Source organism: Rhipicephalus microplus, unplaced genomic scaffold (genome assembly GCF_043290135.1).
Source record: "Rhipicephalus microplus isolate Deutch F79 unplaced genomic scaffold, USDA_Rmic scaffold_18, whole genome shotgun sequence".
Lineage (NCBI taxonomy): Eukaryota > Metazoa > Arthropoda > Arachnida > Ixodida > Ixodidae > Rhipicephalus > Rhipicephalus microplus.
In genome coordinates, this window is record NW_027464591.1 from 2,359,580 (window position 1) to 2,373,344 (window position 13,765).

The 13,765-nt window shown below is 49.1% G+C and overlaps 1 protein-coding gene across 1 annotated transcript in view; it reads left to right on the top strand.

The window, feature by feature from the left end:
• The window catches only part of LOC142785084 (uncharacterized), a 62,124-nt gene that overhangs the window by 42,790 nt on the left and 5,569 nt on the right, over positions 1-13,765 (top strand). Inside the window, exons 16-17 of the mRNA XM_075883491.1 lie at positions 4,930-5,013; positions 8,578-8,687. Of these exons, the coding sequence (XP_075739606.1) occupies positions 4,930-5,013; positions 8,578-8,687 (194 nt within the window). The remainder of the gene's footprint in view (positions 1-4,929; positions 5,014-8,577; positions 8,688-13,765) is intronic.

The window sequence follows — 13,765 nt, forward strand, 5'->3', positions numbered from 1 at the left end:
ATAACCACGTCGCTTAAGAACATTATTGGTCCTATGTGTGAAGCAACCAGCATGAGGTGTACCGATAACACCAACGTGACATCTCAAAGTTCACACCACGTAATGTTGGTTCTGTTATATGGCCGTTACAAGGACGTAAGTGCGAGCCGTCTATACTATATTGTCGCAACGTGGAAAGAACAGGACACAAGAATTCGTTTCGACGAGAATAGCAAGGCTGTATTTGCACAAAAAAAACACAACACAAGAGCAGACGCCCCAACGTCGTCTTTTTTGAAATGCCAGAAGCTGCTGCCCGTGCTGCTTCCTTTGATCTCCTCTGTTGTGCTGCCGGCTATTAACCGCGACATTAGCCTCCCTTCCAAAAAAGCATTGTCCCGATACTTCATCGTCATGGCGGCAGAGTTTTTAGTCATTGGCAGCCTACGTGTCCATTCGCACACACAGGGCTTCATCCACATCACGCGCACAAACTCTGGTGCATGGCTGACGCCTTGAACGATGTAGACTGTCGGGAATAACCTCATAGCTGAACATCACTGAGCCTTCGGCGGACTTTACGGCCCGATGTGTTTAGAAAAAGTGGTTAACGATTTAGAGTACTATGTACTCTACTATGGGAGAGCTGGAAGCCGTCCCTCAGACGATTGAAGATTGAGAAAAAGCGCTTTTCTCGCACGCCCGATGTACCGCCGTGAGAGCTTCTGTTAGAGACGACGACGGCAAACTGGTCCAGACCCACACGCTCTTTCCCGGCTCAAAGGAAACTGATTGGGCACGCAGGTTATAGCGCCAATCGTGTCGTGGTCTTGCAGGAGACGAATGCGTTTGTGCACAAGTTGTAGAGCTTCTAGCAAGCTAATTTATGCAGTCGGCACTTCTTTCGGCGCCATCGTTTTTATGCAGTAACATCAAGGATAGTTGTGACTTCAGAGTCATGGAAAAGACGGAGTGGTATCGTTCGTGTCGTCTATTGCTCTGCCGTATTGTATGCGAAAGTGACATAAGGCAGTATCATCCCAATTTATATGTTCCACATTGTGGTACAGAAGGCACTTGATCTTGCCAAGGATGAGGAGCCTGTCGACCACGCATTACAATAACTAGCTGCCCTTTCAAGCGACAATGTTTCTTCCCGTCACGCACACACCTAGGTGACCTTCCTTTCGCCCTTCGGAACGTTCCTCCTTCCCCGGCTGCTTTTGGCACTGGCTGCTCGGTGACTCTTTTTCTAGACGATGTGCGTTGACTGCGAGTGTATTCTCGCCTACCGGCGCGTCCGACTCTGTTTCTCCAGCGTCGCCATCGACTCGCGTGGGAGCGTGCTTCCACTGCCGTTCACAGCAGCACTAGGCCAACACTGCCGCTTAGCCTGCAAGGACCCGCCCCTGTGTGCAATGCGGAAGGAGAGGACCTTACTGAACCACCTGCCGATCCACAAGGAATTTATATACTGACAGATCGGGATACATTGCAATTTCTCGTACTGTGACGGTACCTGCTTCGACTGGGCATGTCCCACGTTCCATCCGTTCACGTTCCAACTGCCCGTGCTCCTGTTGTGTCACGCATCGACATGCCTGCTTCTTCAAGAGTCACGCCAAACATTACGGGACAGAATGCGACTGCTGCTGCTCTGATGGTGCCTGCTCAGGTGGGGTCTGTTGCGATGGCCGATGCTGCGCCTACTCATGTTCCGACGGCACGTTCTCCTGCTGTTCTGGCTACGACCATGATACCTACCGTTGGGCATACTCCTGATGCGATTGAGGCTGCCATTGATCTTCAAGCCTCGGAGGCACATTCACATGCCGCGCTACCGTCGACTGTGCCTGTCTGCGTGCTTCAAGTCCACCACTGAGGCCAGGAGAAAAAGCCTCCTCTCGCAAAGGCATAGAATTCACCTGGCGTTTGTTCTTCTACCCTTTCAGCACATTGTGGGCTGCCACAGTTCTGCCAGATTGCACAGAAATGGCATCAGTACAGGCGTGGACACCGTAGACTGAAGTCCACACAGTCACTGATCCTCTTCAGTGGATCAGTGACTGTGTGGACATCCTCTTTCTAGGCAGGGGATGATGTGGTGGTGAACTCGTCCAAGTGTACATTACTCTTCCTTTTGGTGTCATTGCTGTGCATTTCTTTACTTTTTGTGTATACTACAAGTTTTCGTTCTTAGTTTGCATTAATTGCGTGTTAGGAACTAGCACGCTTTTCATTTCAAGGAGGCGGGGAGACGTGGGGTTGGGGTTTCAATTACGGTTCTGGTTTCGGAGGACGTTGTACAATTTTATATGTAGAGCTGCTTGCGCACGTAGTTGCCGCCCGCCTCTCTGCTGTGTCGCTTGACCTCCTCCTCGGCCGGCGCTTCGAGCGCCGGGCCTCTTGACTGTCCGTGTGTCACGTCCGAGGCACGTTACAACACACTGGATGAAGAGTTCATGGGTCGATTCTCTCGCTCCACCTGACTGCTGTGGGCGGAAACAGATCAGACGCCTTTGTAGAAACGGCACTGGTGCAGGCATCAGAGCCTTAGACTCAAAGGTGACAGTGACTACGGACGTCCTTTCTCGGGGTAGGTGATGGTGGGGTGGTGCATTTGTCAGCGTGCCTTGCTTTTGTGTGTATGGTGTGCCCGCTGTGCATTTTCGTCCTTCATTATGCACTCTGTTACGTGTTACCCTGGTATGCTGTTATATTCAAGGGGGGGGATATGTGATATTGTGATTTCGCTACCAGTTTCGGAACCGGTTCAACGGTCCCCAGATAGCGCACTACCATTGTATATATTGTCCTGTAAATAGTAAAGAGAGTTTCCGCCTGGGTATCAGCTGTGTCACTTATCTTTCGGCCCGCGCTTCAGGCGGCGTGCCCCTTGGTTATAAGCGCGTCACCTCCAACGAACGATACAACAACAGTTTACGCTGCGAGGTTCTCTTCTTTAAATTTGAACTCCTTTTATCCGCAATAATACAAACGGTTATCGAATGAGAGCTTCCATCACTAACACTTCCGGGCTTTCTTGACAACCGTGCTGTCTTATGGAATATTCCCGGTTTTATAACATTATATTGTCGCGTTGTGAACAAAGGCGACGTTCACAAGGCGGCTTTACGCGGACCATCTCTCGAGAGTGGTCGGCACAGTGCAGTCAAAACAAAGGAACTTGCGTTTGAACTACGTCTTCGTCTGCCTTTTTCTCGCCGGCAGAATGAGCGCGTAGCAATATGCATGTAATGTGGTTGGCAGGTAATGATTACCCCCACAAACACATGTGCGTGCGTTCATCGTGCCGGCGCTAAATAGAGGTCTTTGATATTATCGGTGCCCTATGTCCACGTCGTATAGCATGTGTGCGTGATATTGTGCGTCTGATGTGCCGATTTCCTTCAGACCAAGGACGCTCAAATGTGCAAACAGTGGCCAGCCTAGCGCGGTCACTGGCTCTGTTCTCGATACATCGATAGAAAAACGCCGCTACCCGTTTCCCAGTGTGCGCCTAAAACGAGAAAGAGATGGGGGAGGAGGAAGCAGAAAGTTAGCATGAGGAGAGAACTCGGCGGAACTCCTAGGATAGACGGATGAAACGTTAAATGGTTTTCTGCGAGCTATCTGGGAGCCCCTCAGTCGACATCTCCGTGTACGGCCCGTATGCGTACGGTCCACCAGCTAGAGTTGGTCATCCGAGCTGGTGACTGGAAGAACGGCCTCTCAAAATGAAATGTACTCGGAACGGGGTCTGTCACCAGGGGATCGAGGCAACTCCATGGTCTACGCGCAGAGCATAAGTCCAGGATTTTGAATGAATATAAACAATGTGTGTCACCCCTTCATGTCCTCATTGTTTGTACTGCATATCATTCTAATTATCAATCAACAACTTGTCGTAATTATCAATCACAACCCTTAGCCACAAAGACAGTGGAAAAGGCCTTGGTTGCTTGGTGAGGTGAGGCATTTTATCGTCGAAGCTCAGTATCCGTGAAGAAATTTGGCATCGTATGTTGACGCTGCTTCCCGATCCTCTAAAGCTGATCACGACGCATACCTTGTCAATAAAGTTCGGTTGTAATACTGAATAACGGTTACCTAAGGTTGAGACATGGGCTCATCTCTGAAAGCTAAAGTTATGCTTGTGAGAAGTGACACATTACGGGGATGTATGGCATGACAGCACGCTAGCACTAAGATTCACATGAATGCGACCACTAAATGGTAGATCGAAATGGGTAGTTCGACTTTCGCAATTAAATTTAAAACCTGGCACACCACAGTGAGAGAGAATGGGAGAGAAGATTAGTGAGACGGGCTGCCGGTGCGTGTGCTGCTGCACTCACCATGACACTGCACCGTGCTCCCGACCGGGCTGCAGAAATTAGGTGCCTCTCTCCTCTTCTAACCACTACCACCACCACCACCACTCACCAGAGAAACACACTCCCCAGACACATGTTGCAGCTCGTTTCAGATGAAATATAATGTGCCGTACATGTAAACGTTGTCGCCTGGCATGACCATTGCTTCACTGTTATGCGCTAGTGAAAGTGCCATTTGTGCCGCATTCATGCGAACACGGCTTCGACTGTCACATAATTCATTTCCTTGCTCCACCTAGAACACTCTGGCTTTTTATATATTATCAATTTGGTAGACTGGGCGAGTTAGTGATTCATTATAACTTATAATACGAGTGCGTAAGGGTAAAGAAACACAAGGAGACAACGACAACCGTACGTATGTGTCCTCTTTCATCTTTATGTATTTACGCCATCGTATTTTACGTACCAGCTTATCTAAACCCACGTTTCCTTTTTGCCGCCAATTATACAAAATTCGGGCAGAAGAAAGCTGAGCGTGGCCACTAGCTGAGCTGTCTCCACATGTAAAGACTGTCTTCTGCATTTGTTTGCCTTTCTTTTCCTCTTACAGATGTCACGGCTCGACCAGCATGTTAGCCAGCAAATGAACTTGCACTTGGTCGCCTCGCATGCTTACATCCGTATGTTCATACCGGTAAGGAAAGCCTTCACCATTCGCGATAATCCGAAACTTCTGTTTCTATAGCTCAGTACGTGTTTCTTTGCAGGCAACTGCGTAATTGCCACAATTAATTGCGATTCCGACTTGACATTCTTTCGAAGTGATCTACATAACGTGACAAAATGGTGCCTCTCGTAGGGCGTCGAACTAAATGTTACTGTGTGCAAACACATGCACGTCTATACGCGTGACTTCCATTTTCCCATCCGACTAAAACTGAATCTCCTGCCCAACTCCAACTTCTTATCACTACCTTCATGTCTATAGATATAATGGCTTTGAAAACAACACAGCGATATCTTGATAGGTACTTTTCTCTCCCCCCGCAGTCGCTAAATCTCTCCGATTGTACCACCTACGGTTACGCACACCTTCAACACGCCTTGCTTGAGAAGCATGCACATAACGCTGCACCTGTACAAAGTATTATGACAATACAAAAGTCATCTGCTCGTTTCAATTTATCTAACTGTAGTCGCAACACTATAGCATCACTGGAATGCAAGCTATTCTTTATCTTTCTTCTCTAGCCACCGCGTCATCTTTGAACGATTATGAGATACATGAGCACGGAGTTGCATTTCGTGAAAAAATCATGAACTGAACAAGCCAGTCATCTCGTCGAAATGCCACTATAGTGCATAGCTGGAATCGTTGGACGTTTTGTGAATGCATATATCTGGAAATTGGCTAGTATGCTAAATATCTAAACGACTGAGCATGGCCACCATTTCATACTTGTCTCCCGACAACTCTATATTTTTACCATATGAAAATGTGACCTCATTACTTAGGCAATGTCAAGAATTATCACAGAATGCGTAACGTGATAAGGACAAGGATACACACGGCACGCTGTCTGCCGCATACACTATCCGAAGATTTTCAGCAGTCCTCGCTCATATAAACCGGCTGTTTATGACAAAAGACATGGCTATAATTATTCTAGAGGTGGAGCATCTCTTGCTCGTGGGTCCGGCGTCCACACTAACACTACGCATGCGTGACTCTCCTCCTTCCCTCTCTCCAACAGCTGCCCATTACTTTCTGCACCACCCGCTAGCACTTGCTCCCCCATTGCGCATGTGCGTCCCCTCGCTTCCCTCTTCTCTCCTACGCTCTTCCTATCCTGCCTCGTAATGCTGACGCAGGGAGTGTCTGCCAACCTATGCTCACTGCTAGAGCTTCCTAAAATTAACCAGAGGGAACTCTGCCGCAGCGATCGTTCAGCGATCATGGGAATGATGGGTAGTACGCACATTTGCCTAGTCTTCGTACTTTCTGGTGGTGCATTGTACTTGTGGCTTCGATTATTGCTGTGTTTCGGTTTCGTTTCGAGAGAAACAACAAACGCTTTTAAACTTCGTGACTCAATTGGAAAAAATAAGCCTAGAAGAATAAGGTTGTAAAGCCCAACGGCTGAACATTTGCTGATCTTGGTTTCGTGAAAAAAAACAGCTCTAAGCCACACGAACACACACGGAGCCAGAAGTACGAATATCAGACGAACCCATGTACTACCCATTATTCCCATGCTCGCTGAAGCGCCGTGCGTTGCAGCTCCCATAGACACTAGCGCCAGAGTCCCGTCTAGTGTATACTTAGGAAACTCTATGCGCTCACTCTCCCCTCTCTTCTAAGCATTCCTCAATGCTGCACCTCGCAATGCCGATACAGGCAGCATCTGCTAGCAAATTTCTTGATTGAAAAAATACAGCATATCCACGGAGTGAATGAAGATGAGTGGGCGAAGCTCCAGAGATACATACGGAACTCGTGAATCCTTCGTGATTTTTGCCCAGTCGAACCGCATATCCACGAAGTGAATGATAATCGAAAAGCTTTCTTCGCCTGCCTGCATGCATGCCTGCCTGTCTGTTTATCAAAACATCTAAAACGCAGCACGCGCCTCCGCGCCATTTAGGGATCAATTCGACTACTAGCGATGTGAACGTCATCTAATGAACACTTCACGTACTAAGGGTGGCTATGACAGACAACTACGGTGGACAAACCTATGCCTTTAGGAGATTCACCCCTGAAAACGAACTGCTCATGCTGAACAACTGCGATGCTCCACATCACGTACCCCAAAGGCAGATCATGTAATATTTAAAAGTAATGAGGGATAAGCTCATTGTTGTTTGCGGTACCAACTACAAGGACATTTCATGTTGTCGGTTCTTAACGCAATCAGGAAATGTCCCAAAAAACAGGCTCACCTTCACACGGGCATCCACTCAAGAAAAACACCCCACACAACTCTGTGTGTGGGTTGTGTTGAACGTGAGCGCGTTTTCCTAAGTTTAGCAAATTGTTCAAAGGACCTATGGTATAAGGAGTCACCAGCTAGACTAAAGGAAAAGTTCTGATAAGTACTTTCAGCCACACTCACGGAGCTGTCACCATGTCACGGACTGTGGCCTGCCTAGGGCTTCTTGTAGAATGTAGGACTGCTATTCAAATCCACGTCAGGCTGACCACTTAGAACCATCACCAGGCTTTAAAATGCTTCGCGTTCCGCAGTGTACGTGGTCACATACATACAGTGGTGTCTATGTAAGTATTGCGAGGGAAACTCAGAATCCAGAAACTGGTAATATAACTCAATCATTGCGCCGTGGTTGTACGAAGACAGTGCTGGATGCTACAACAGCGGATAACCTACAACAGTCCTGTATGAGTAATCATCTGGCATCTTTAGTCAGCATTACTTGGTGTTATTCAATATTAGCCATAATTTTCACAACCCTATACTCAACACAACTCAGTGCAAACGATGTGTGGTAGTATGCAATGGAGATTTTTCTTGAAATTTTCTAACTTGGTGAGATGCCTTGTTAGACGGCACTGCCTTCGATATCAACAGATGAACCAATATTCTTTTTACCGAGATTGCTCATCGCACCCATGCTACAGGATGCAGGTGCGAAAGAACCGTGTTTGAAACAGCACTTGCGCACGCCAGACACAGATTGCTCGTATGACTAGGAAAACAGGAATAATCGTTACATAGGCCCTCGGCTGTCATGAAGGGGATGCTGCTGGAGTGGATGTTATGGAGGGGATGCTGCTGTGGAGTGTATTCTATGGCCGTGAATCGTGTGCTGCAATCGGTAACACAGGAACACGTGTCAAATAGTGTCGCCACTGACGCCTACCTACACCAGAACGTAGCTCTGCACAAAGGACAGGATATCACTGTCGCATTCAACTTTTAAAGGCAAAGCTTAAGGTTTCGCCAATTCTTTACTATGGGCCACATCACATGATACGTGAACGCCATCTACGAAGGTGCACTCATATGACATGGTTTACGTGAGTGTTTTATAATATTGTCTCCAAACATACTGCGCATGCGCCAAACTTCGGGTTGATAGTAATAGGCGACGCTGATTGCACTGTTGTAACACCCGTCACATCTCCCGGATGCTTCATAAGATTCGCAGAACGAGCCGACAAGTGTATTCTAGCAGTAAGTTATTCGTTGTTTTAGACAATACCGCTTAAATTATACGCTTACTTTTTCTTTCGCAGTTCCTGTCCATGATGAAAGGAGTGGAAGACTACATAAGTGAAGACGCCACGTACGTCGTAAAAAATATCTTGCAAGTTGGAGCCTTAAGAGATCTTTTGACGTCGAAGCCGTAAGTGTAGACCCTTTCCACGTGACGCCATCATCAGCACGCACGCTACTGCTGGAGACGCGCTAGCATAACCTTTCTCTGATAATCTAAACAACTTAACACTGATGTTGAAACTGTTTCACCAAGCAAAATATGTTGCATTTAAAACAACTGTATGCAGATGAGGAATACACATGCATATGTAAGCATGCGAGGCAGTTTTGTAATTTGATGAAATGCCAGATAACATTACCAAACACAAATACTTCTTCAGTTTGTTCAACTATGCATGACGAATTCAAGCAGTTAAACATGTTCATTTGTATCAGTAGCCAAAAAGGGAAGTTACAATCACGTCATGTGCATAAAAAATAATGAACTGTTATTTATATAACCGACGGACTCTAGTAAAGACTTGTTGACCTGGGATCTTCCACAGTTAACACCTGTTTCAAGAGCTAACCACAACAGTGAAACGAACAAGTTACGGATGCCAGCGGGATGCGTGATACATTTTCTAGAGAGCGCACTGGGCCGAAAGCTCAGACTTAAAGTTGCATGCATTGTATATCAGATAAGCTGGCGGCACTTGATCGCCATTGTCCAAGAGTAACACCGTTTCTTAGTTAACGCCCTCATCTCAGTAAAATTAAAAAATGTCGACCACACGTGCAGACTACATCCGAGAATATATGACGTTTCCAAGCAGAACATGGCTCATCTTACCCAACTTTTCAAAGCCACCTTTTCTATGGACTACGGTGGACAGCAGTTGTAATTCCGAAAACTCGGCGCTCTACCTCATTCACACCCCTATCAACAGAACACGCGCGGTGCCTTAAACACACACACACACACACACACACACAACATATATACATATATATATATATATATATATATATATATATATATATATATTAAAAAAGGGTTTATTGGCGACTGTTGGGACGGTGGTCCTACGAAGAAACACGATCGTGCAAGAGCAACGGTCAAGCAGATGCCGGCGATGATCAGCACGAGCCGAGCGAGCGAAGCCCAGCACCCAGTACCCGAGCGGTGGCGATGTTGTTTGCCAACGATGCTCTTTCTTCTTCACAATTTGCCCCCGCCGACAAAGAGCCATCCTGGCGACCTAAGAGTCTGGAGGCAGAGAGCTATGATATGGCTTAAGGCGGGCGACGTGGACGATGTCACGTCCACGCCGGCGCATGTCGTCAGATGGAGAAAGTGGCTCGATGAGAAAATTCACCGGCGAGGTTTGCTCCAAAACGCGGTATGGGCCCTCGTACTTTGGAAGGAGTTTTGAGGAAATGCCGGGGGTTAGGTAAGGAACAGCCAGCCATACAAGTGATCCCGGGGAATAGCTGGGGCTTTGTGAAGAGTCGGCGTTGTTTTCTTTCTGGCGCTGTTGTTCTTGTGACGTAAAGGTGCGTGCGAGTTCACGGCACTCTTCCGCATTTCGGGCAGCTTCGGACACAGATGGGCATTCGGATGCGTCAGGACGGTATGGAAGGAGAGTATCGATGGTGTGGGATGGTTCGCGTCCATAAAGAAGAAAGAAAGGTGAAAATCCAGTGGTAGACTGTGCCGCGGTGTTATATGCGAACGTGATGAATGGAAGAATGCGATCCCAGTTAGTATGATCGGATGTCACATACATGGTGAGCATATCGCCAAGGGTGCGGTTAAATCTTTCCGTGAGCCCGTTAGTCTGCGGGTGGTATGCCGTGGTCTTGCGATGAACAACATGGCATTCAGAAAGCAGAGACGTGACGACTTCTGATAGGAAGGCTCGACCTCGGTCGCTTAGTAGTTCTCGAGGTGCACCATGTCGTAGTATGAAGCGATGAAGGATGAAGGATGCTACGTCCCGCGCAGTGGCACTTGGAAGGGCGGCGGTCTCAGCGTAGCGTGTTAAATGGTCCACAGCGACTATGATCCACCGATTTTCATCTGATGTTGTCAGTAGAGGGCAATAGAGATCAATTCCGATCCGATCGAAAGGTTTCGCCGGGCACGGAAGCGGTTAAAGCGCACCGGACGAGTGGAAAGGCGGTGATCTGCGGCGTTGACAGTTAGGACAGCCCATGACGAATTTTCGAACGAAATTATACATTCCGCGCCAGTAGAAGCGATGGCGAATGCGTTCGTAAGTTTTGAAAACTCCGGCATGACCACATTGGGGATCGTCGTGAAAGGAGGCGCAGATTTGTGATCGCAAGCTGCGCGGGACAACCAAGAGCCACTTACGACCTTCGGGGGCGTAGTTGCGTCGGTGTAGCAGCCGATCACGAATGGCGAAATGAGCAGCTTGACGTCGGAGAGATTGTGGTACCGCAGTGGTTGACGATCCAGAAAGACAGTTAAAAAGGGAAGCGATCCACGGGTCCTTGTGTTGTTCACTGGTAAAGGAGTCGAGGTCGAGAGATGCGATGGAGTTGGTACCAGTGGTTCCGCAGGCTGAATCGGGAGGTAAAGGCGAACGCGACAGGGCGTCGGCGTCAGAATGCTTGCGTCCGCTGCGATAGATGACACGAATGTCGTACTCCTGGATTTGGAGTGCCCACCGAGCTAGGCGGCCAGAAGGGTCTTTCAATGTGGCGAGCCAACAAAGTGCATGATGGTCCGTTACCAGGTCGAATGGGCGACCGTACAAATAAGGGCGGAACTAGCGAAGCGCCCACACTAGCGCCAAGCACTCTTTTTCAGTGACGCTGTAATTGGCCTCGGCTTTAGTGAGTGTGCGATTCGCATAAGCGACGACGTATTCGGAGTATCCCGGCTTGCGTTGGGCGAGGACGGCGCCTAGACCAACCCCACTAGCGTCTGTGTGAACTTCCGTTGCAGCTGTCGGGTCGAAATGCCGAAGAATTGGAGGAGATGTTAGCAGACTACGGAGCGTGGCAAACGCGTCGCAGTCAGAAGACCAGGATGAAAGGTCTGCATCACCGCGTAGGAGGTTGGTCAGTGGTGACGTGATCGATGCAAAATTTCGCACGAAGCGCCGGAAGTACGAGCATAGTCCGACAAAACTGCGTAATTCTTTCAGTGTAGAAGGTTTCGGGAACTCAGCGACTGCTCGCAGTTTTGCAGGGTCGGGTCGAACACCATGCTTGAAGACGATGTGCCCTAAGATGGACAGCTCTCGCGCGGCGAAGCGGCACTTTTTAAGGTTCAGTTGGAGCCCAGCGTTGGTTAAACACGTCAGAACCAGTTGGAGCCGAAGCAGATGCGTAGGAAAATCGGGAGAGAAAACGAGAATGTCGTCGAGGTAGCATAGACACACAGACCACTTCAGTCCACGCAGTGTGTTGTCCATGAGTCGTTCAAACGTGGCAGGAGCATTACAAAGACCAAATGGCATTACGTTAAATTCGTACAGGCCATCTGGTGTAATGAACGCAGTTTTCTGGCGATCAGCTTCTGCCATAGGAACCTGCCAGCATCCAGATCGTAAGTCTAAGGAGGAGAAGAATTCGGCTCCTTGGAGGCTGTCAAGGGCGTCGTCTATGCGCGGTATTGGATAGACGTCTTTCCGCGTCACCTTGTTTAATCGCCGGTAGTCGACGCAAAATCGAATCGATTCATCTTTCTTTCGAACTAGAATGACAGGAGATGCCCAAGGACTGTGCGATGGTTGAATAACGCGACGGCGTAGCATCTCTTCGACCTGGTCGTTGATGACGTGACGTTCTGCAGCAGAGACACGGTACGGTCTTTGACGCAATGGCTGGTGCGAACCGGTGTCAATGTAGTGGTGCACTGCGGAAGTCTGACCCAATTGTGGCTGAGAAACGTCGAATGAATTCGCGAAGTGCTGGAGGAGATTAAGGAGCTCGGCGCGTTCATGGGCACTTAAGGTGTCGGCGATAGAACTCGAGAAGGTGTCACTCGATGAGCATTCCAGTGGAGAAAGGGCATGAAGTCCGGTCGAGGCGCTACTGCATGATTCGTCTGGCATGTTAAGTAATAAAGAATCGAGGTACTCCACTCGACCGAGACATTCGCCGGCAAGTAGCGTAAGCGGTGCAGAAAGGGGGTTGTGGACGAAAATATTGCTTCGGCCCGCAGTGACGTCGAGTGTAGCGAAAGGCAAGGAAACGGCTCTGCGGCTCATGAAAATGTCGGAAGGTGTAAACATTACTGTAGCATCATTATAGTCATCGCAGCAAACCGGGACAACGGCAAGAGAGGCTGGCGGAATTTCAGTGTCCTCACGCACCACAAGTTTTGGCGACCGCTCAAGGGTTTCGTGCAAAGGTTTGTCACACAGGTGCGAAAATTGAACTTCAGCGCGTGCGCAGTCGATGATGGCATGATGATTTGACAGAAAGTCCCACCCGAGGATAACGTCATGCGAGCACACCGAAAGGACGATGAACTCGACAACGTACATAGAGCCTTGGATGAATATGCGGGCCGTACAGGTGCCGAGAGCTCGAACTTGTGCGCTAGCTGTACGAAGCGATAGTCCAGAGAGCGGCGTGGTCCCTTTGCGTAGAGAGCGGCAGAGCTGGGCGGCTATAACAGAAACGGCAGCACCTGTGTCGACGAGGGCAAAGGTAGAAACACCATCGACAGATATAGCGACGACGTTAGCTGGTGAAGTGCGAGGACTTGAGCATTTCGACGACGGCGCAGTTCTTGCCTCTGGAACTGCGGCGTTCAGTTTTCCCGGTTGGAGGAAGCGGGTCTAGGACGCATTGGGGTCAGTGATCGCCTGCGAGGAGACGGGGAGCGGGGAGAGTGAGTTTGAGGCTGGGGTGACCGAGACTCAGGAAGGTTAGTGTATCCATACTGCGGTGAGGGATAGGGAGCAGGTATGTGCATGGGCTGTGGGTCATACGGTAACGGCCGAGAAGCGTCGTGGAGTGGTTGGAAGCGACGGCGACAATATCGTGCCACGTGTCCTGGAGTACCGCAGGCGTAGCAGATCGGTCGATTGTCAGGAGTGCGCCAGGAATTGCTGACTCGTGGTGCGGCCCAAGGTGTCGAAAAAGGGGCGGAGTGGGGAGCAGCTGAAGACATGGGTGGCAAATGCTACTGGCGGGGTCTGCTACGTACCACCTGGGCATACGTAAGAGGCGCGGCCACGG